This window comes from Nerophis ophidion, linkage group LG22 (assembly GCF_033978795.1).
Source record: "Nerophis ophidion isolate RoL-2023_Sa linkage group LG22, RoL_Noph_v1.0, whole genome shotgun sequence".
Taxonomy (NCBI): domain Eukaryota; kingdom Metazoa; phylum Chordata; class Actinopteri; order Syngnathiformes; family Syngnathidae; genus Nerophis; species Nerophis ophidion.
The window spans coordinates 7,306,826-7,331,943 of NC_084632.1; the positions used below are offsets into that span (position 1 = coordinate 7,306,826).

Consider the following 25,118-nt stretch of genomic DNA (forward strand, 5'->3'; position numbering starts at 1 on the left):
CCAGCAGCCCGGAGGAGTGTCGGACCGTCAGAGTCAGCAAAGTGTTGATTCATGATACTGCAAAGTGGAAAGTGTGTGTGGGGGGGGGAATATGGCTGCTTTGTGATTCACCACATTGGCAAGTGTACAATCACTCCACTTGTTTCTTCACCCGATAAATTCATCGATCCGCCTGCTGACCGGGTTTGATTCATGCCACCGTGTTGCCTGTGCTACACATCCACAATATGCTCAAGCATGGGAGAGTATTTATTTGTCTTTCTAAGCAGGCAACAATCAGGCACTTGTTTTGCTGTGAAGTGCTGAGTAGGTGGTGCAAGGTGGGCTGTGAGAGCTTTGCTTTTATGCCAAGAGCTGTTTGTTGGTGCAGGTCGTGTTCGTATTACAAAGTTGGGGAAAAAATAAAAACAAAACGCCAGCAGAGATTCAGGGGACATGTTGTGGAGTTGGCACTGGGCCTTGTGCTCAGGGATCGGCGAGAGAGATGATATTCCAATCCACATATTTTTCCCATTTTGTCGCTAAGAAACAAGCTCAATGTTTTTAATATACATATTTTTAACTGATGGACCAACAACTCAGTTGTTCTGGTGAACACAATTTCAGACAGCTAAGGACTAGGGACCGGACTTTTATCATCACAGGGCTCTGACATACAGTGGGGCAAAAAAGTATTTAGTCAGCAAGTTCTCCCACTTAAAATGATGACAGAGGTCTGTAATTTTCATCATAGGTACACTTCAACTGTGAGAGACAGAATGTGGGGGAAAAAAATCCAGGAATTCACATTGTAGGAATTTTAAAGAATTTATTTGTAAATTATGGTGGAAAATAAGTATTTGGTCAACCATTCAAAGCGGTTTTGGCTCAAAATCTCACGATACATGGCCCCATTCATTCTTTCCTTAACACGGATCAATCGTCCTGTCCCCTTAGCAGAAAAACAGCCCCAAAGCATGATGTTTCCACCCCCATGCTTCACAGTAGGTATCCATTTATCTGCATGGATCTAACATAATAGCGAGAATCCAGTCCATAGTGGATCTAACATAATAGTGTGGAAGTTCAGTCCATAGTGGATCTAACATAATAGTGAGAGTCCAGTCCATAGTGGATCTAACATACTAGGGGGATAGTCTAGTCGATATTGGCTCTAATATAATAGTGTGAGAGTCCAGTCCATAGTGGATCTAACATAATAGTGTGAGAGTCCAGTCCATAGTGGATCTAACATAATAGTGTGAGAGTCCAGTCCATAGGGGATCTAACAAAATAGCGTGAGTCCAGTCAATAGTGGATCTAGTGAAAGTCCAGTCCATAGTGGATTTAAGATAATAGTGAGAGTCCAGTCCATAGGGGATCTAACATAATAGCGGGAGTCCAGTCCATAGTGGCTTTAATATAATAGTGAGAGTCCAGTCCATAGTGGATCTAACATAATAGTGAGAGTCCAGTCCATACTGGATCCAACATAATAGTGAGAGTCCAGTCCATAGTGGATCTAACATAATAGTGTGAGAGTACAGTCCATAGTGGCTTTAATATAATAGTGAGAGTCCAGTCCATAGTGGATCTAACATAATAGTGAGAGTCCAGTCCATAGTGGATCTAACATAATAGTGTGAGAGTCCTGTCCATAGTGGATCTAACATAATAGTGAGAATCCAGTCCATAGTGGATCTAAGGTAATAGTGAGAGTCCAGTTCAAAGTGGATCAAACATAATAGTGAGAGTCCAGTCCATAGTGGATTTAATACAATAGTGAGAGCCCAGTCCATAGTTGATCTAACATAATAGTGAGAGTCCAGTCCATACTGGATCCAACCTAATAGTGAGAGTCCAGTCCATAGTGGATCAAACATAATAGTGAGAGTCCAGTCCATAGTGGATTTAATACAATAGTGAGAGTCCAGTCCGTAGTGGATCTAACATAATAGTGAGAGTCCAGTCCATACTGGATCCAACATAATAGTGAGAGTCCAGTCCATAGTGGATCAAACATAATAGTGAGAGTCCAGTCCATAGTGGATCAAACATAATAGTGAGAGTCCAGTCCATAGTGGATCTAACATAATAGTGAGAGTCCAGTCCATAGTGGATCTAACTTAATAGTGTGAAAGTCCAGTCCATAGTGGATCTAACATAATAGTGAGAGTCCAGTCCATAGTGGATCAAACATAATAGTGAGACTCCAGTCCATAGTTGATCTAACATAATAGTGAAAGTCCAGTCCATAGTGGATCTAACATAATAGTGAGAGTCCAGTCCATAGTGGATCAAACATAATAGTGAGAGTCTAGTCCGTAGTGGATCTAACCTAATAGTGTGAGAGTCCAGTCCATAGTGGATCTAACATAATAGTGAGAGTCCAGTCCATAGTGGATCTAACATCATAGTGAGAGTCCAGTCCATAGTGGATCTAAGGTAATAGTGAGAGTCCAGTCCATAGTGGATCTAACGTAATAGTGTGAGAGTCCAGTCTATAGTGGATCTAACATAATGGTGTGAGAGTCCAGTCCATAGTGGATCTAACATAATTGTGAGAGTCCAGTCCATAGTGGATCTAACATAATTGTGAGAGTCCAGTCCATAGTGGATCTAACATAATAGTGAGAGTCCAGTCCATTGTGGATCAAACATAATATTGTGACAGTCCAGTCCACAGTGGATCCATTTATCTGCAAACTTTGGAAGTGTTTTGCTGTCATAAATCCGATACATATCACAATAGGCTCAATATAGAGGCCACTTGTTTTTCCACTCAACTGCTCCTTTGAAGTTGCTGCCTTGCTCATGTACAATCTAGCGTGTGGTGGATGATTGATGGTGAAGAAGAGCAGCAGATAAAAGACAATGATGTAAAAGGACAAGGATCGCATGCCACGAGCTGGAATTAGATTACAGATAAAGCGACACACAATACATGCCACTAATAATAACCGCCCCTTAATCAGGGTCAGAATTCCAAGACGTTCACCTGAGTGAGCACTTTCGGCCCGATGGAGTCGCACTTCCCCCCGACCGCCGCTCAGGGGTCAGGTTTCTCCCCCGCGGCTCAAATGCAATAAGAATGAGCAAGAGGAGGAAGGTGATCTTGTCGTCTGCGGCCGCGCGGACCTTGTTCAACCTCGCTCTGCTTTCACTTTCAGGCGTGTTGGTTGCTCCTCGGCTCTGCCCGCAGAGATAAGCTCTCGGGCCAGCTCTGATAGCTCGGTGTGCTAATGTTCCTTTCAGAATAAATGTCGCCCGGTGCTCTTGGAGCAGATGTGTGTTGACGCCGCACTGCAAAAACTGAAATCTAAGTAAGATGAAATATCTGAAATAATTATGATATTAGCTAATTTTCTGTCTGATAAGATAATTCTTCTCTCTATGTTAGAGTGTCTTTACCGGAAGTAGCAGACGATGACGTCACCGAACATTGTTTATAATGTGAGCCTCCAGCAGCAAGAGCTATTCGGACCGAGAAAGCGACAATTTCCCCATTAATTTGAGCGAGAATGAAAGATTCGTGGATGAGGAAATTTAGAGTGAAAAAATAGAAGAAGAAAAAAAAGTTAAACAAAAAAAAAGGCGATTGCATTGGGAGCGATTCAGATGTTTTTAGACACATTTACAAGGATAATTCTGGGAAATCCCTTATCTGTCTATTGGGTTGCTATTGTTTTAGTGAGTTAAATAGTACCTGATAGTCGGAGGGGTGTGTTGACGCCAGTCTATGAGAGAAGTCACGAAGCTGCAGCAGGACAGAAGTTCCACTGATCTCCGGTAAGAGGCGACTTTCTACCACAATCTTCTCACTGAAACCTGCCGGTTGACAAGTGGTCCGGAAACATGTTCGCTTGACCGCTCTGATCCATAGTACAGCTTCACCTCCGGGAATTTTAAACAAGGAAACACCGTGTGTTTGTGTGGCTAAAGCATGGGTGTCAAACTCTGGCCCGCGGGCCAAATTTGGCCCGCCGTGTAATTCCATTTGGCCCTTGAGGCAATATCAAATTAACACCGCATTCACCACTAATACCCATACTCTTTAATCTCGTTATATGCAAATATAATGACAATAAAGTTAATTCTATTCTATTCTATTCTACTCGTCAACCCTCCCGATTTTCCCGGGAGACTCCCGAAGTTCAGTGCCCCTCCCGAATTTCTCCCGATTTCCACCTGGACAATAATATTGGGGGCGGGCCGTAAAAGCGCTGCCTTTGGCGTTCTCTACATGTCGCCACGTCCGCTTTTCCTCCATACAAACAGCGTGCCGGCCCACTCACATAATATATGCGGCTCATACACACAAACAAGTGTATGCAAGGCATACTTGGTCGACAGCCATACAGGTCACACTGAGGGTGGCCGTATAAACAACTTTAACACTGTTACAAATATACGCCACACAGTGGACCCAGAGCAAACAAGAATCCATCCATCCATCCATCATCTTCCGCTTATCAGAGGTCGGGTCGCGGGGGCAGCAGCCTAAGCAGGGAAGCCCAGACTTCCCTCTCTCCAGCCACTTCGTCTAGCTCTTCCCGGGGGATCCCGAGGCGTTCCCAGGCCAGCCTGGAGACATAGTCTTCCCAACGTGTCCTGGGTCTTCCCCGTGGCCTCCTACCGGCTGGACGTGCCCTAAACACCTCCCTAGGGAGGCGTTCGGGTGGCATCCTGACCAGATGCCCGAACCACCTCATCTGGCTCCTCTCCATGTGAAGGAGCAGCGGCTTTACTTTGAGCTCCTCCCGGATGGCAGAGCTTCTCACCCTATCTCTAAGGGAGAGACCCGCCACCCGGCGGAGGAAACTCATTTCGGCCGCTTGTACCCGTGATCTTATCCTTTCGGTCATGACCCAGAGCTCATGACCATAGGTGAGGATGGGAACGTAGATTGACCGGTAAATTGAGAGCTTTGCCTTCCGGCTCAGCTCCTTCTTCACCACAACGGATCGATACAACGTCCGCATTACTGAAGACGCCGCACCGATCCGCCTGTCGATCTCATCATCCACTCTTCCCTCACTCGTGAACAAGACTCCTAGGTATTTGAACTCCTCCACTTGGGGCAGGGTCTCCTCCCCAAACAAGAATGACAAACACATTTTGGGAGAACATCCGCACCGTAACACAACATAAACACAACCGAACAAATACCCAGAACCCCTTGCATCACTAACTCTTCCGGGACGCTACAATATACCACCAAACCCCAACTCAACTCAAATCGGGCGCCGAAAAGAGGCATTCACTTTGTATTTTTATTTTATTTGATATGCCATTGATATTTTTTAATTATTATTATTTTAAACTCGGATTTTGCATGTCACTATAAAGTTATATAAGCCTTGCTTGGTCAATATTCAATGCAAAACTTGTTTGGGTCCCTATTAAAGGATTAATTTGTTCAACCTCGGCCCGCGGCTTCTTTCAGTTTTAAATTTTGGCCCACTCTGTGTTTGAGTTTGACACCCCTGGGCTAAAGGCTAAAAGCTTCCCAGCTCCATCTTTATACTTCGACTTCTCCATTATTAATTGAACAAATTGCAAAAGATTCAGCAACACAGATGTCCAAAATACTGTGTAATTATGTGATGAAAAGAGACGACTTTTAGCCGCAAGTGGTGCTGGCTAAAATGTCCCCTATAACCAATAACGTCACAAACACGCGTCATCATTCTGCGACGTTTTCAACAGGAAACCCCGCGGGAAATTTAAAATTGCAATTTAGTAAACTAGAAAGGCCGTATTGGCATGTGTTGCAATGTTAATATTTCATCTTTGATGTATAAACTATCAGACTGTGTGGTCGATAGTAGTGGGTTTCAGTAGGCCTTTAAGTGTTTTGGTTCTAAATGATCTCAGTAAGATATCACAGCTTGTTGCTGAGATGTGATGACCTATATTGAGTAAAACATGCTTGAAACTAGAAACTAGAAACTAGAATATCAAGTGTTGCAAAGCTGTGTCATCAACACTCACAAGTATAAACTACTTATTTTAAGTAATCATTTCTTATTTCAAGCATGAAATAAAAAATCATTACTTTGTTGTTTTATATTCAGATAAAACAAAAGAAAACATACTCATATAGTAATACAGTTGGCACAGTACAGTAAACGGACAGTTAAAGGCCTACTGAATATCAATGATGAAATATTAACATTGCAACACATGCCAATACGGACTTTTTAGTTTACTAAATTGCAATTTAAAATTTCCCGCCGAGTTTCCTGTTGAAAACGTCGCGGAATGATGACGTGTGTTTGTGACGTTATTGGTTGAAGGGGACATATTAGCCAGCACCATTTACGGCTAAAAGTAGTGTCTTTTCATCGCATAATTGCACAGTATTTTGGACATCTGTGTTGCTGAATCTTTTGCAATTTGTTCAATTAATAATGGAGACGTCAAAGAAGAATGCTGTTGGTGGAAAGTGGTGGATTGCAGCTGCATTTAGCAACCGAAACACAGCTGGTGTTTCTTTGTTTGTTGTGAAGCTTTAGCGAACATGTTTCTCTACCACATGTCAACCAGCAAGTTTTTAGATGGGAAAATTGTGATATTAAGTCGGCTCTTACCGGAGACTTGAGCGGATTATGCGACCTCCTCCAGTAGCTGTCAAAAAGGCAACTGTGATCTTGGCTCCTCCATTGGCTTCTCTCATAGACACTGGCGTCCACCGCAGCCCTCCGACTTTCAGGTATGACTTTATAATCTCACTAAAACACTATTAAAACAATAAGCAGATAATGGATTCTTCAGAATTATCCTAGTAAATGTGTCTAATAACATCTGAATCGCTCCCACTGCCGTCGCCTTTTCTTTTTTTTTTCAGTGTTTCACTCCAACCTTCCTCATCCACAAATCTTTCATCCTCGCTCAAATTAATGGGGAAATTGTCACTTTCTCGCTCTTGCTGCTGGTGGCAATGATTATAAACAATATGAGGATGTGAGGAAGCCTACAACCCGTGACGTCACACGCACATCGTCTGCTACTTCCGGTACAAGCAAGGCTTTTTTATTAGCGACCAAAAGTTGCGAACTTTATCGTCGATGTTCTCTACTAAATCCTTTCAGCAAAAATATGGCAATATCGCGAAATGATCAAGTATGACACATAGAAAGGAGCTGCTATCCCCGTTTAAATAAGAAAATCTCATTTCAGTAGGCCTTTAATTTAAGAATATTTTTTAAAATATTAAGCAAAAAGGTCTCAAAAAATGTTTCTACCAAGAAAAGTGCACATGTTATTAGTGACAATATACTTATTTTAAGGTATTTTTGGGTTCATTGAGGTTAGCTAATTTTACTTGTTTTGAAAAGTCTTCCATCCATCCATTTTCTACCGCTTATTCCCTTTTGGGGTCGCTGGCGTCTATCTCAGCTACAATCGGGCGGAAGGCGGGGTACACCCTGGACAAGTCGCCACCTCATCGCAGGGCCAACACAGATAGACAGACAACATTCACACTCAAATTCACACACTAGGGCTGATTTAGTGTTGCCAATCAACCTATCCCCAGGTGCATGTCTTTGGAAGTGGGAGGAAGCCGGAGTACCCGGAGGGAACCCACGCATTCACGGGGAGAACATGCAAACTCCACACAGAAAGATCCCGAGCCTGGATTTGAACTAGGGATGCACCGAAATGAAAATTTGTGGCCGAAGCCGAAGCCGAATAAAATTTAAACACTTGGCCGAAGGCCGAATACCGAATGCAGTTTTTCACAGTTTTTTTAATATTGCATAAATAGCCTAGAATAAATATTTAGACATGTTTTTCAAATAAAGTAATTTTTTATTGAATATTTACATTTTTTTAATATTCCAGTAGTCTTTGCTTTTCAAAAAAAGCACAGTTTTTCATTTATTTTAGGCCTTCAAACAAAACATGCATTCCAAAAAAAAATAAAGTGCATTAAAGTGGATGAACCCACAACAAATGAATTATTGTCCTTTTGGCCAAATTCTGCTTAGCCACAGTAGATATGCCAGGGGTGCCCATTACGTCGATCGCGAGCTACCAGTCGACCGCGCGGGGTGTGTCAGTCGATCTCCAGCCAGGCTTTTAAAAAAAATAGACCTAAAAATGAGTGATCATCAATCTTCACCAAGACGTCACTTAAATGACATTCACGGTACCGGAGGGTCTTGTGAGATGACGCTGGCTGCTGCAAGATCATTATTATGAAAATATGACCGAGAGGAAGGCGAGAAACACTTTTTATTTCAACAGACTCTCGCGCTGTACCTTCCGTCAAAACTCTAAAGGCCGACTGCACATTTCTTATCTTCACAATAAAAGCCCTGCTTCATGCTGCCTGCGCTAACTAAATACAGAGTCTCGGAAAACTGCCGTGCACAAGCGATCCCTCAGAAAGCTGGCGTGCACATCACTTGTGCACGCCAGCTCTCTGAGACTCTTATTTTGTTAGCGCAGGCAGCATGAAGCAGGGCTTTTATTGTGAAGATAGGAAATGTGCAGTCGGCCTTTAGAGTTTTGACGGAAGGGACGGCGCGAAAGTCTGTTGAAATAAAAAGTGTTTCTCGCCTTCCTCTTTGTCATTTTTTCATAATAATGAACTGGCAGCAGCGAGCATCATCTCACAAGACCCTCGGGTGCCGTGAATGTCAATCAAGCAAGCTACGGAATTTGCCGCCAATGTTTTTCTTGTAAAGTGTATGGAAGCTGGATGAATTAGATGCCAAAAACCAACCACTTTCATGTGGTATTGTACAGAAAGGACAACTTTTTTTCTCCTCCATTTGAAAATGTGGGCGTTATCATCATTACTGTCTGATTCCAATCAATGCAAGTCATCAGAATCAGGTAACACACCAACTTATATTCTTGTCTTCGTGAAAGAAAGACATCTATATGTGCTACACATGCTTGTATTATCATTAAACACAATTAACTTGTTTACAAAAATGTCTCTTTCATAAATAAATGAATATAAATTATATATATAAATGAGGTAGATCCCCTCGAGTTGGTCAATTGAAAAGTAGCTCGCCTGCAGAAAAAGTGTGGGCACCCCTGAGATATGCTAATAATGTAAACAGAAGGCTTAAATAAATCTCAATTAAGTGTGTGCTTGTAACCTCATACACTTATACAGGTACACAACATATCCCAACGTCACCGCACGTTGGTTGATTGCGTCACCGCGTCAAAAACTTGCGTCACACGCCACTATTCAACCTTGTTTTTAAATCATTCCACCGAAGGCCGAATGTGGCTTTTTTTGCCATATTCGGACGAATATATTCGGTTACCGATTAATCGGTGCATCCCTAATTTGAACCCAGGACTGCAGGACCTTCGTATTGTGAGGCAGACGCACTAACCCCTCTGCCACCATGAACCCCTTTGAAAAGTCTTGACAAGCCGAATTTTCTAGTTCTATTGGCAGATAATTTTGCTTAATTCAAATAAAATACCACTCACTCATTTTTGTATCTTTTTTTCTTGTTTTTTTGAAAACTGACTTTTTGCAGTGGCCGTGCGTGCCTGCGAACACCATGTTGTGTTAATGATTGGTTGCTGCACGCTGAGTCAGCAGGCTCACTTCTCGCCGGTCTTCCTTCCTGTCTCCCCTCTTACGTCCCAACGCCCACGCCAGCCTCGCTCAAGTAGCACAATTCACACGCCGCACAACGGCCCGGCTGTGTGAGACGGAATAGGAAGTGACCCGCTGCACGGGTACCGACTCCAAGTGCTTTCACATGTGACATTGTACTTTCATGTACTGCAGGGGTGTCAATCTCCATTCCGCTGTTACGTTTGACCTTAAACGGCCGCGTCAAACAGTGAATGATATTATTACACTATTTCCCATTTCTGATTACCTCATTTCCTTGAATTGCCGCCGGGTATACAGTGGGGCAAAAAAGTATTTAGTCAGCCGCCGATTGTGCAAGTTCTCCCACTTAAAATGATGACAGAGGTCTGTAATTTTCATCATAGGTACACTTCAACTGTGAGAGACAGAATGTGAAAAAAAAATCCAGGAATTCACCTTGTAAGAATTTTAAAGAATTTATTTGTAAATTATGGTGGAAAATAAGTATTTGGTCAACCATTCAAAGCGGTTTTGGGTCAAAATCTCACGATACATGGTCCCATTCATTCTTTCCTTAACACGGATCAATCGTCCTGTCCCCTTAGCAGAAAAACAGCCCCAAAGCATGATGTTTCCACCCCCATGCTTCACAGTAGGTATGGTGTTCTTGGGATGCAACTCAATATTCTTCTTCCTCCAAACACAACGAGTTGAGTTTATACCCAAAAGTTCTATTTTGGTTTCATCTGACCACATTACATTCTCCTAATCCTTTGCTGTATCATCCATGTATCCATTTTGCAAGATTGTGTGGATATCCTGCGACACTCAAAGCAGATGCATTTCCAACAATAAAGTCAAATAAATCTGCCGCCAGACCCCCATTGAATGTGCCGGAACGTCTGCACATTTTACCGGCGATGCTAAGGCAGACATGTCACAGAGATGTATGGATAGATAACCTGCAGATGCATTTCCAACAATAAAGTCAACGAAATCACAAAGGGGATGTTGTTGACTTATGTGCTAATCAGACATATTTGGTCGCGGCATGACTGCCAGCTAATCGATGCTAACATGCTATTTAGGCTAGCTGTATGTCCATTAGTAGCTATATTTGCATCCAGCGTTTCCCTCCACCCAAATTTAATGCCCAACACTTACCAATCGACGGATTTAAGTTGATCCAGTGTCACAAGACGCGAAAGTCCCGAACGTTTGGTCTGCACATTTTACCGGCGATGCTAAGGCAGATATGGCCGAATAGCGTAAATAGCTATTCGCTCAATAGCTTCAGTTTCTTCTTCAATTTCGTTTTTGCTATCTGCCTCCATACTCCAACCATCCGTTTTAATACATGCGTAATCTGTTGAATCGCTTAAACCGCTAAAGTCCGAGTCTGAATCCGAGCTAACGTCGCTATATCTTGCTGTGCTATCCGTTTGTTTGTATTGGCATCACTGGATTACGACACAGATAGCGAAAATCAGGCACTTTAAAGCCTTTTTTCGGGATATTCCAGGATGGGTAAAATGTTTTAAAAAAGTTCGAAAAATAAAATAAGCCACTGGGAACTGATTTTTATTGGTTTCAACCCTTCGGAAATTGTGATAATGTTCCCCTTTAAGGGTTGGTTTAGCTGACAGTGGGATCCAATCAAGTTGAGGTCACTTACTTACGACACCCAGATAGCACTGACGTTGTTTGGAACTGCAAACCCTCATTTTCATGGTAGTCTCACCACCACAACTGAGGACAGGAACTACAGTTGCAAAAGCGAGTGTGAAAGTACACACAGACATAACATGATCATGATTACAGTGCCTTCAACTATTAGTTTCACTATTGTTGACCACAATTCTGGTTCTTGTTCTCTATTCAAGCGTTCGGGGAAGGTGGCCGCCCTAAAGTGTCATGGTGGTCCCGAAGGTTTTCACTATGCAGGTTTCTAGTAAGTGTTCACTTACAGTGGAGGAAGCGGAAGGAAATAAATGGTCGACAAAAACAAGATTTGGAAAGGAACTCTATGGAGCTCAGGAGCATTTGATTAGTATATTTTTTTACGTTCAATGAAAAAAATTAAAAGTAAATCAGTCGATTTTATGGTAAAAAAAAACAAACTTGTGAGGTCAATCGCAATAATTTTAGCTTAAAATTTACAATGTTTTTACAGCTAATTACTGTGAATGAAAAAACAGTACTGCAATTTTTTAATTGTGAAAACAAGTGTAGATTTATACTGTATTACTGTAAATGGCAAAATGGTACCAACGTTTTTACAGTAAAAAACTGGGAGCTCAGTTGTCAGAACTGAACACAAGACAAGAAAGACTTTATCTATTTATCATTGTTCTAATGTGTTATAATGAATTTGCACTAAATTAGTTTTGCTTACAATTTTTTTGTACAATGTACAATGAAAAATAAAGATATATTCTATTATATACTACAATTTTACCGTCAAAAAAACAGTAGTAGTATTTTTCCATTTTTCAGTAATATGTGTCTATCTGTGTTGGCCCTGCGATGAGGTGGCGACTTGTCCAGGGTGTACGCCGCCTTCCGCCCGATTGTAGCTGAGATAGGCGCCAGCGCCCCACGCAACCGAGGTGCCGACTTGTCCAGGGTGTACGCCGCCTTCTGCCCGATTGTAGCTGAGATAGGCGCCAGCCCACCCCGCGACCCCAAAAGGGAATAAGCGGTAGGAAATGGATGGATGGATGCTGTAAATAATAACTGTAACCCTAACCCTAACCCTAACCCATTTTAAGGTACAATTATTGCGATTTACCTGCCAGTTTTTTACCGACAGATTATTCCGGGTTTTTTTTGATTACATAAGTAAATCTAATACTCAAATGCTTGCGGAAAAAACCCACAGTAAATTTCACAATTTTACCGTTGTCATGTTTGCAGTGTATGATTTGATGGATAAATTGCTTTGCAATCATAAGTCAAGCAGATAAAGAGTATTCATTTCTATTTTAACAAAACAAAAGGGTTTGAATATATGGAAATATATGTGTTGCATCATTAGATAATATTTAAGTTGAAATAAATAAGCAATTGCAGGGGATAAAAAAAAAAAATCCAGTCAAATTTTAAAAGAAGAAATACATTTAAAAAGAAAAGATAAAGTACTGTATTTTCTGGAAATATACGTTGTAAAATAATAAATGTTTTGTAAGTGTTTATTTACATACCTTAATGACTGTAACATGGCAGTAAAACGGCTGATCAAACAAAACAGAAGTCATGGTCATGGTACCACTAGCTGTGCAAACTAGCTCTCCAATCAGCTAAACAGACTCAATAACTCCACAGTGACGTTTTGGTCAATTTACAACAAATAAAACAATACAAAAAGAATGCCAAAGACACACGAAATGTGTTAGCATATTAGCTAACGCAAACGATGCCAGCGTCATTACATCACGATAGCACGTACAAATATGCATGAAAACGCTCCTACAGACACGGGACGGTTTAGCAAGTAAGAATTGTTTTGGTTGTATTGTAAAACTTACAAACATTGCTTGTAGCGATGAATCAAGACTCTTTTTAAGCAGAAACGTAATGGACAGTTTTACTTCTGGTTTAAAGGGGAACATTATCACAATTTCAAAAGGGTTAAAAACAATAAAAATCAGTTCCCAGTGGCTTGTTGTATTTTTTGAAGTTTTTTTCAAAATTTTACCGGTCTCGGAATATCCCTAAATAAAGCTTTAAAGTGCCTTATTTTCGGCTCTCTGCCAAGACACTGGCCATTTCCCTGTGACGTCACACAGTGCTGCCAATGTAAACAAACAATTGGAATACCACAGCAAGATATAGTGACATTAGCTCGGATTCGAACTCGGATTTCAGCGACTTAAGCGATTCAACAGATTACGCATGTATTGAAACAGATGGTTGGAGTATGAAAATATTGAAGAAGAAACTAAAGCTATTGAGCGAATAGCTATTGACGCTATTCATAGCCATAGCATGGCCGAATAGCTGTGTTAGCATCGCCGGTAAAATGTGCGGACCAAACGATCAGGACTTTCGCATCTTTTGACACTGGAGCAACATAAATCCGTCGATTGGTAAGTGTTTTTTTCGCATTAAATGTGGGTGGAAGGAAACGTAATATAGTTGCAAATGCATCTACAGGTTATACATACATCTCTGTGCCATGTCTGCTTTAGCACCGTCGGTAAATAGCATGTTAGCATCGATTAGCGTAGCATGTTAGCATCGATTAGCTGGCAGTCAACATCAACAAAACTCACCTTTGTGATTTCGTTGACTATCGTTGCAAATGCATTTGCAGGTTATCCATACATCTCTGTGCCATGTCTGCCTTAGCATCGCCGGTCAAATGTGGAGACACTCTGGCACATTCAATGGGGGTCTGGCGGCAGACACTTTGGCATCTTCGGGCCAGTGGTGCAACTTGAATCCCTCCCTGTTAGTGTTGTTACACCCTCCGACAACACACCGTCGAGGCATGATGTCTCCAAGGTTCCAAAAAATAGTTAAAAAAAACGGAAAATAACAGAGCTGAGACCCGGTGTTTGTAATGTGTTGAAAATTAAAATGGCGGGTGTGTTACCTCGGCGACGTCACATTCTGACGTCATCGCCTCCAACGCGATAAACAGAAAGGCGTTTAATTCGCCAAAATTCACCCATTTAGAGTTCGGAAATCGGTTAAAAAAATAGATGGTCTTTTTTCTGCACCATCAAGGTATATATTGACGCTTACATAGGTCTGCTGATAATGTTCCCCTTTAAGGAATTAAAACAGGAACCACATTTTTTTTTCCAGGCTACTGAGGGTCAAATAAAATGATGTGACAGGCCGGATCTGGCCACCAGGCCTTGACTTTAACACCAGTGAGGTAGCCTATTATTAGTATTGGACAGTAAATATTTGTTCCCTGACTCAATTAAGTGTGTTTACACGAGGACTGCATGAGATGCCATCGATTTTGGCCAAATAACAGCTGTTGCACATCTGCGACTCACAGACTATCCAGATTGCGCAGTGCTTAATCATTCATGACAAGTTCATAAAAAGCACAGTGGGTTAATCAGCATCCGACACAACAAGAAACCATCCTGTTTGTTCGGCTCAGGGTCAATTAAGCGCTGAAATATTGGAGTCGGCATCATCTGGCAGCTCCTCGGCTACGAAAGAGCTGCATTAGCCTAGCACGGATGACCTAGCACTGAGCCATATTACACATGCACTAGATAATCAAAAGCCCAATGGCCGATTGCATCAGACGATACCTTTCAAGGACGCGTATAAAATGGCATATGTGTCGCATTCTGTGGTTTTACGCATGGCGTATGGCATCATCATCATGGCATTCAACACACGCCGACACTCCACTCCCTACTCGTGATTATAGGCCAGAGTAAAAGCAACAGCATGGAGGCACTCAGGATTGAATGGGCCAACGAAAGAGAAGAGCCTTTTTGTCTAAGTGCCCGTCCTTAAGCACCGAGAGTTTCTCTCACCCATCTTCTGCATAATATCAAGTCAGACCTTTATCAAATATATACATATATTAGGGCTGTGCGATATATCGATATATACGATATATCGCCGGTTTGTCTCTGTGCGATATAGAAAATGACTATATCGTAATATTGGAGTATAGGTTCTCACGCAGTTGCTTTTAGCTGCGGGCATCACAGACAAGCAGGCGCACATTCTTACGGTACATACGTCACATACTGTCACGTCATGCGTCACATACGTATACGCCCTCGCAGAGCAGAGAGGTAGCATGCTGGGCTACGTTAGCTGCTAAGGTAGGCGTACGAGAGAAAGAAGGTGCGGATCTGGTAACAAATGAAGGAAGACTTAATTCCCAATAAAAACAGCGGTTTGGCGGTGGTTGGGCTTCAAGTGGGAATATGTCCAACAGACAACCGTAATTTGTCAAGTTTAGGGGGGAAAAAGCGTTGCTATAAAAAGTAGCATTACTGCCAATATGTAGCATCATTTGAAAAGTCACTCGCTAGAGAATGAAGAGAATTTCATACCAAATAGTGAAGGACGAATACTATTTGATTTCCTATTACGCAGCTCGTTTTTATTTGACACTTAAAATGTCTCCAAACGAAATCACAAAGGTGATGTTGTTGACTTATGTGCTAATCAGACATATTTGGTCGCGGCATGACTGCCAGCTAATCGATGCCAACCTGCTATTTAGGCTAGCTGTATGTACATTTGTAGCTATATTTGCATCCAGCGTTTCCCTCCACCCAAATTTAATGCCAAACAAACACTTACCAATCAACGGATTTTAAGTTGATCCAGTGTCACAATATGCGAAAGTCCCGAACGTTTGGTCTGCACATTTTACCGGCGATGCTAAGGCAGAGATGGCCGAATAGCGTCAATAGCTATTCGCTCAATAGCTTCAGTTTCTTCTTCAATTTCGTTTTCGCTATCTGCCTCCATACTCCAACCATCCGTTTTAATTAGGGATAAACCGAAATGAAAATTTGTGGCCGAAGCCGAATAAAACTTAAACCCTTGACCGAAGGCCGAATACCGAATAATGAATGCAGTTTTTCACAATTTTTTTTATATTGCATAAATAGCCTAGAATAAATATTTAGACATGTTTTTCAAATAAAGTAATTTTTTATTGAATATTGACATTTTTTTAATCCAGTAGCCTTTGCTTTTCAAAAAAAGCACAAAGTTTTTCATTTATATTAGGCCTTCAAACAAAACATGCATTCCAAAAAAAAATAAAGTGCATTAAAGTGGATAAACCCACAACAAATGAATTATTATCCTTTTGGCAAAAGTCTGCTTAGTCACAGTAGATATGCTAATTGTGTAAACAGAAGGCTCAAGTAAATCTCAATTAAGTGTGTGCTTGTAACCTCATACACTTATACAGGTAGCCTACACAACAGGCTAATAATGTAAACAGAGGCCCCACGAAATCTCAATAAGTGTGTGCTTGTAACCTCATACACTTATACAGGTACACAACATATCCCAACGTCACTGCACGTTGGTTGATTGCGTCATTGCGTCAAAAAATTGCGTCACACGCCACTATTCGGCCTTGTTCTTAACTCATTCCACCGAAGGCCGAATGTGGCTTTTTTTGCCATATTCGGCCGAATATATTCGGTTACCGATTAATCGGTGCATCCCTAGTTTTAATACATGCGTAATCTGACTTGAATGTTTGTGCCGTTGCTTAATAACTTTAATAAAAACACTTTTGGTCAATTGACTTAGTTGTGATTTCCCTCTCTGCATGAAAGTTTAAAAGTAGCATATATGAACGCAGTATGAAGAAGAATGTTTTAATGTAGACACACAGAATCATCATACTGCTGTGATTATATACATCAAGTGTTTATTCAAGGCTAAGGCAAAATATCGTAATATATATCGTATATCGCGATATGGCCTAAAAATATTGCGATATTAAAAAAAAAGCAATATCGCCCAGCCCTGATTTACATTGTAGATTGTCACTGAAGGCAGGAAAACTATGACACCTGTGAGGTGAAAACCCTTTCAGGTGACTACCTCTTGAAGCTCATGAAGAGAATTCCAAGAGTGTGCAAAGCAGTAATCAGAGCAAAGGGTGGCTATTTTGAAGAAACTAGAATATAAAACATGTTTTCAGTTATTTCACCTTTTTTTGGTTAAGTAAATAACTCCCCATGTGTTCATTCATAGTTTTGATGTGACAATCTACAATGAAAATAATCATGAAAATAAAGAAAACATAGAAGAATGAGAAGGTGTGTCCAAACTTTTGGCCCGTACTGTATATTTTTACAAATGAAAATATATACATACATATATAATTTTTTGTGATTTTTTATTTGTATTTTTTCAATTTGAAATACCTTTTCAGGTTCATCACTCGATAGTAGTTCAAGCATATACACACCAGGTACGTTTTTCTGAGAAATGATTTGTATATTTCTTTCTATATTATTCAAATGCTACACATTCTAACTGCCGTCACTACCAAAACATGTAAATAGAGCACTGCTTTATTGTTTGCAATGAAAACAGAACAAAAATCAATTTGAGCCAATATTTCAGAAAGGGAATAAGCGGTAGAAAATGGATCGCTGGATTTCAGAATAATTCCCACCAATAGAGTACTATTTGTGTAAATACAATTATTTTTGATCTACACAATATTGTACAACTGATTCTAGTGATTGTTTGTTTGAATTAAAAAAATAAAATTGAGTATAACCTATGTGTCAAAGTCAAGGCCCGGGGGCCAGAGCCGGCTCACGAATGAATGATCTGTGGCCCCCGGGATGATATTTGATTAGTATAAGAACCGGCCCGCAGGCCACAGCAGTCTGCTGCTTTTTTGAACGCCTGACAACTCTTATCAGTTTTAGTGCTAGGCTTTTGCAAAGTGGGGTCCCAGCCCATCAAGTCATAAAAATGGGGTCCCACAGTACATTTTTGGGGTTCCACTTTGTAACAGTTTTGAAAACAAATGATAAATGTATGCATTATCCTGTTATATCTCACTTTCTATATGGTGTGTTGGAAAAAGGTTGTCATAAACATTAATTTGTTAAAAAAAATAATACAAAAGAAAACACATTTTTATGCATAAGTAAATGTATTCAATTATAAACATTCATTCACATTTTTCTTTGCTTCATGGATCTAAACTTTAACTTTCTATAATTTTTTATTGTAATATTTTCAGAGTTTGTGTTTGATCTATTTTTAAGACAAAGTAAACAGTGTCTTTATTATTAAGCTTTACCTTGAAAATTATTTTCTGTCTTGAAAATCAACTTTTACCTTTAAATTTAACTTTTACCATTAAAATAATTGTTTGTCTTGAAAATTTTTTTTTGTCTTGAAAATCAACTTTTACTTTGAAAATATTTGTTGTCATGAAAATGAACTTTTACCTTAAAAATCATTTTTTTATCATTAAAATCAACTTTTACTTGAAAATATTTTTTTGTCTTCCAAATCTACTTTTACCTTTAAATTCAACTTTTACCATTAAAAAATTGTTTGTCTTTAAAATAATTTTTTGTCTTGAAAATCAACTTTTACCGTGAAAATCAACTTTTACCTTGAAAATCTTTTTTTTCCCTTGGAAATAATTTTTTGTCTTGAAAATTAACTTTTCCCTTAATAATCATTTTTTGTCTTGAAATTTAACTTTTACCATGAAAATCATTTTTTGTATTGAAAATCAACTTTTACCTTGAAAATCAACTTTTACCTTGAAAGTAATTTTCTGTCTTGAAAATCAACTTTTACCTTAAAAAACATTTTTTGTCTTGAAAATCAACTTTTACCTTGAAAATAATTGTCTGTTCTGAAAATTAACTTTTACCTTGAAAATCAGTATCGTCTTGAAAATCAACTTTTACCTTGAAAATATTTTTTTGTCTTGAAAATCACCTTTTACCTTTAAATTCAACTTTTGCCATTAAAATAATTGTCTTGAAAATCTTTTTTGTCTTGAAAATCAACTTTTACCTTGAAAATATTGTTTGTTATTAAAATAAATTTTTGGTCATTAAAATCAACTTTTACTTGAAAAAAATTTGGGGGCTTGAAAATCTACTTGTACCTTCAAATTCAACTTTTGCCATTAAAATAATTGTCTTGAAAATCATTTTTTTGTCTTGAAAATCAACTTTTACCTTGAAATTATTATTTTCCCTTGAAAAAAATATTTTGTCTTGAAAATCATTTTTTTCCTTGAAAATCGTTTGTTTTTTTTTGTCTTGGAAAACAACTTACCTTGAAAATATTTTTTTGTCATTAAAATTAACTTTTACTTCAAAATAATTTTTTGTCTTGAAAATCAACTTGTAACTTGAAAATATTTTTTTCCCCTTGAATATAATTTTTTGTCTTGAAAATCAACTTTTACCTTGAAAATCATTTTTTATCTTAAAAAATAATTTTTTTCCTTGAAAATCATTTTATCATCTTTAAAACATTTTTTTTCCTTGAAAATCATTTTTTTACTTGAAAATCATTTTTTTTGTCTTGAAAATTAACTTTTACCTTAAAAATCAATTTTTGTCTTGAAAATCAACTTTTACCTTAAAAATTATTTTCTGTCTTGAAAATCAACTTTTACCTTGAAAATAATTTTCTGTCTTGAAAATCAACTTTTACCTTGAAAATAATTTTCTGTTTTGAAAATCAACTTTTGCCTTAAAAATCATTTTTGTCTTAAAAAACAACTTTTACCTTGAAAATATTTTTTTGTCTTGAAAATCAACTTTTACCTTTAAATTCAACTTTTACCATTAAAATAATTGTTTGTCTTGAAAATAATTTTTGTCTTGAAAATCAACTTTTACCTTGAAAATATTGTTTGTTATTAAAATCAACTTTTACTTGAAAATATTTTTTTGTCTTGAAAATCAACTTTTACTTTTAAATTCTACTTTCAGCATTAAAATAATTGTCTTGAAAATCATTTTTTGTCTTGAAAATCAACTTTTTCCTTGAAATTATTTTTGTCCATGAAAATATTTTTTGGTCTTGAAAATCATTTTTTTCTTTGACAATGTTTTTTTTTTGTCATGGAAATCAACTTTTTCCTTGAAAATATTTTTTGTCATTAAAATAAACTTTTACTTGAAAATCATTTTTCGTCTTGAAAATCAACTTTTACCTTTAAAATCAACTTTTACCTTGAACATGTTTTTTTTTCCTTGGAAATAATTTTTTTTCTTGAAAATCAACATTTACCTTAAATTTATCGTTAAAATCATTTTTTTCCTTGAAAATCATTTTTTGTCTTGAAAATATTTTTTTTTCCCTGAAAATCATTTTTTGTATTGAAAATCTTTTTTTTTGTCTTGAAAATCAACTTTTACCTTGAAAATATTTTTTGGTCTTGAAAATCAACTTTTACCTTGAAAATCAACTTTTACCTTGAAAATATTTTTTTTGTCTTAAAAATCAACTTTTACCCTGAAAATCGCATGTAAATAATTAGGTCATGTAGGGCAGTGGTCCCCAACCGCCGGGCTGCGGCTCGATTGGTACCGGGCCGCAGAAGAATTTTTAATTTTTTTTTTTATTTTTTTTATTAAATCAACATAAAAAAAACACAAGATACACTTACAATTAGTTCACCAACCCAAAAAAACTCCCTTTCTCCTGACAAAAAAAATAAAATAATAATAACAATAATTTGTCCCGCCGGGCCGCGGGACAAATGATCAAGCGTTGACCGGTCCGCAGCTACAAAAAGGTTGGGGACCACTGATGTAAGGGGGGGGGGCTTCTAGTCAAATCTTACTGAGTGCCCCAAATTAGCCAGGGGGCGGCCCTGCCTGTGTTTTCTCTCTAAACTTCTGACCACGCCAAGGCATTCCTCACTCCAACCCACTTCTCCAAAGTGGGCTAGCTCAGGGTGGAGGACAGAGTCAAACAACTTGCACTGAGCCTAGTCTATAAAATCCGCTACACCTCCCTGATACCGAAATACATGTCAAACTACTTCCTTAACGTAAATGACCGCCATAACCACAACACCAGGGGGAGCTCCACAAACCACGTTAAACCCAGATTCCCATCCAACAAAGGTCTTAACTCATTCTCTTTCTATGCCACATCAATGTGGAATGCACTCCCAACAGGTGTAAAAGTAAGTGCATCTCTATCCTCCTTCAAAAGCGCTCTAAAACAACACCTCCAGGCAACTTCAACCCTTTTCCGATACCCTCCTCCATTCACATCCCAACTCCCCGGATTATAAATAACCTAATGTAAATAATCAAATGTATATACTTGTTCTTATGCTATCTGAACTCACTATGTTCTCTGCTGGCTGTTACATATCTTACTACAGGGGTAGGGAACCTATGGCTCGGGAGCCAGATGTGGCTCTTTTGATGACTGCATCTGGCTCTCGGATAAATCTGAGCTGGCATTGCCTAACACGATAAATAATGAATAATTCCACTTGTAATCACAGTGTTAAAAATAATGTTCAAAATATAAAACATTCTCATGCATTTTTAATCCATCCATCCGTTTCTACCGCACCTGTTCAAGAAGTTGCGTTAATGGTAAGAAGTTATTTTTTTATTAATGGTTAGTGTGGAGCTTGCCCTCCTGGGGGTTCTTCAGACCACCAAGCACCAACATGAGATCCTGTTTCAGGGTTACAATATTGTTTTATTTTTCAATAAGTCCCTCAGTTGCTTTCCAGCAATTGTATTATTCTCTTTCGTTTTCGCTTGCGCTCTGGCTCCAGCCCCGACCTCGTCTCTCCTCCTGGCTGCTGCTTATAATAACTAAATAAATGGGTTGTACTTGTATGGCGCTTTTCTACCTTCAAGGTACTCAAAGCACTTTGACACTACTTCCACATTTACCCATTCACACACACATTCACACACTGATGGAGGGAGCTTATAACAGAGTGACAGGTGATTAGATTACAAGGCCCAGGTGATTTAGAAGCCGGTCCTGGCACAGCCCAGTTCACTGCAGGCCCACAGGCCACGCCCCCTCCACAGTTAGCTTCAGAATAACAATATTACAAAGAATAAGAGACCTATTATACTCTAGAAATGTTGGTCTTACTTAAAAATGCACGCGTTTAGTTGTGTTCAGTGTTAAAAAAAATATTATTTTAAATATTTGGCTTTTTGGCTCTCTCAGCCAAAAAGGTTCCCGACCCCTGTCCTACTAAGTAAGACCTACACTGTTACAATGTCCACATTTCTCTGTTGATGCAATTGTTGATGACTGAAGCACTGATATCAACCCAAGCTCCTCATCCCACCCCCCGGATTGTAAATAATGTAAATATTTCAATGTATATACTACGATGATTAACCTGTGTGATGATGATATTATGCTGATAGTATATATTTGCGCCATGAATTGATTTAAACAAGTTGAAAAACTTATTGGGGTGTTACCATTTAGTGGTCAAATTGTACGGAATATGCACTGATTGATTGATATTGATTGATACTTTTATTAGTAGATTGCACAGTACAGTACATATTCCGTACAATTGACCACTAAATGGTAACACCCGAATAAGTTTTTCGACTTGTTTAAGTCGGGGTCCACGTTAATCAATTCATGGTAACTGAACTGCTGTGATGAGGTGGCGACTTGTCCAGGGTGTACAGCGCCTTCTTCTATTCATATTTATATAGCGCTTTTCTCTAGTGACTCAAAGCGCTTAACATAGTGAAACCCAATATCTAAGTTACATTTAAACCAGTGTGGGTGGCACTGGGAGCAGGTGGGTAAAGTGTCTTGCCCAAGGACACAACGGCAGTGACTAGGATGGCGGAAGCGGGAATCGAACTTGCAACCCTCAAGTTGCTGGCACGGCCACTCTACCAACCGAGCTATGCCGCCCCGCCTTCCGTCCGATTGTAGCTGAGATAGGCGCCAGCGACCCTCGCGACCCCAAAGGGGAATATGCGGTAGGAAAAATGGATGGATGGATGTACTGAACTGTGCAATTTACTCATGACATGCCAGTCACCCTCTGCATAGCATTATCAGTAGCCAGAGGAGCCTGTTCAGTGCTAGACTGCTTCAACCCAAGTGCAGGACTAATAGACTCAAGAACTCCTTTGTCCCACACGCCATTAGACTCTACAACTCCTCTCTGGGACGGGGGACGGGGGGTATTAGGATGACAGGGGATGCAAAACATTAACAGTGCAATACGTTTTCATAACATGGTCACTACTGCCTACTTTGTCTTGTTATAGTCTTATTTTACTGTTATATTGTTATTCCCATTGTTTTTATTCTTTTTGTAATATTTCTCTATTTTGTTTCCATTTAAACCCCCATTATTTACTTTTTTCTTTAAATTGATCTCAACTCTGTACACTGCTGCTGGAATTTTAATTTTCCTGAAGGAACTCTCCTGAAGGAATCAATAAAGTACTATCTATCTATCTATCTATCTAAAAGTATCAATCATCCATCCATCCATTTTTTACCGCTTATTCCCTTTTGGGGTGGCGGGGGTCGCTGGCGCCTATCTCAGCTACAATCGGGCGGAAGGCGGGGTACACCCTGGACAAGTCGCCACCTCATCACAGCAGTTCAGTTACCATGAATTGATTAACGTGGACCCCGACTTAAACAAGTCGATACATCGCAGGGCAAGTATCAATCAATCAATCAAAATCAGTGCACGTGGGAAGAGTGTAGCTCTGGCCAAAGTTAGTATCGACCCTATGCCGATACTACAGACCTTGGTATCGACACTAGCGCTACTTGTATCGATCTCATGCACCTGCTCTGTCTGTTTGACTTGTATTAAGACTGCAAGTGTGTGTGTGTGTGTGTGTGTGTGTGTGTGTGTGTGTGTGTGTGTGTGGCCCACCTTGAACAGTCTTTCAGTCAACCCCCGTCGTATTTGCGTCCACAAAAAGGCGCAGAAGAAGAAGAGTGCAATCTCGGTGCAGGTGATGTATGCATGGTCCAGGAGGGTCCGCCTGGAGAGATGCAGACCGCACTGGCTGCACTCCCGCCATGCCGTCCACATGACGCCGGAAGCCCGGCTGAAGAGGTCCAGGTATCCCGGCATGGGCTCCACATCCCCGGTCTGAGCGTCCATGGTGGAGCGTCCAAGGCTTGAAAAAAAAAACGGTTAGTTGGAGCCCAGGCGGCGTTTGCGCGCGCTAATCCGCTAACAAGCTTGCTAGCTGGCTTAAAAAAATAAAATAAAATAAAATAAAAAAGCTTAAACACGGTCTGGTCTGTCTGAGCCTTATAATATATTTTCCATTGTTACGACCCCGGCTCTGCTCGGCAGATTTGGTGAGAAGACGTGTGGGGAGAAGCGGCAATTAGTGGAATTAATGGGAGCCATGACGAGGACGAGCCACAGCGTGGAGGCTTCTTCCTCGCGCCATCATCACGCCGCGCACGCGCACTCGCCCCGTTAGCCGCCGTAGCTAACTTCTAATCACTCGCACGGCACCGGGGGGGGAAAGCGGAAAGAAAAAATAAAATAAAAATAATAACCCACCCGCGATATGAGCGAATATGAATATATGTCGTTAAAAAGCGTCCGAAACGAACGACGGACGCAGTCCATGGAAAAAGTGCGGCTTGTTCCAGACTATTGTGCCGCCGTCACGTCGCGTCTCATCCTCCCGCCGTGCGTGACGTTTCTAAAAAAAATAAAAAAATAAAAAAAGAAAGGACCACCAAAAAATAGATATATTGATAGAACCCACACACAAAAATTTTTTTTTTTAAATCCTTCCTGGTTGAAAAGGCAGCGCTCTCGAGTCGGGGATGAAATGCGACGGTAGAAAAAGGGGACAGCCACGTTTATGCGAAACCAGCAGGGGGGCGTGACGTCAGCAGGAACCGTTATCTGGCTCAGTGTTGCTCAACCACTGTGCCGCGGCGCACTAGATATAGTCTATTGCAGTGGTTCTCGACCTTTTTTCAGTGATGTACCCCCTGTGAAAATTTTTTTAATTCAAGTACCCCCTAATCCAGTGGTTCTCAACCTTTTTTCAGTGATGTACCCCCTGTGAATTTT

The 25,118-nt window shown here is 39.9% G+C and overlaps 1 protein-coding gene across 3 annotated transcripts in view; it reads right to left on the reverse strand.

Annotated features, from left to right (window-relative positions):
• cers1 (ceramide synthase 1) overlaps window positions 1–24,893 on the reverse strand; it is a 101,765-nt gene extending 76,872 nt beyond the window's left edge. For 2 of the 3 annotated variants that reach the window (XR_009803650.1, XM_061883157.1), the window contains exon 1: window positions 23,946–24,892. Coding sequence is in view for 2 of the 3 variants with exons in the window: in XM_061883157.1 (XP_061739141.1) it covers window positions 23,946–24,179 (234 nt within the window). In the remaining variant the exon portion in view is untranslated. Of the gene's footprint in view, window positions 1–23,945 lie in introns of all 3 variants that reach the window. The other variant, XM_061883158.1, reaches the window with a different exon arrangement.
• Between the last annotated feature and the right edge of the window lie 225 nt (window positions 24,894–25,118).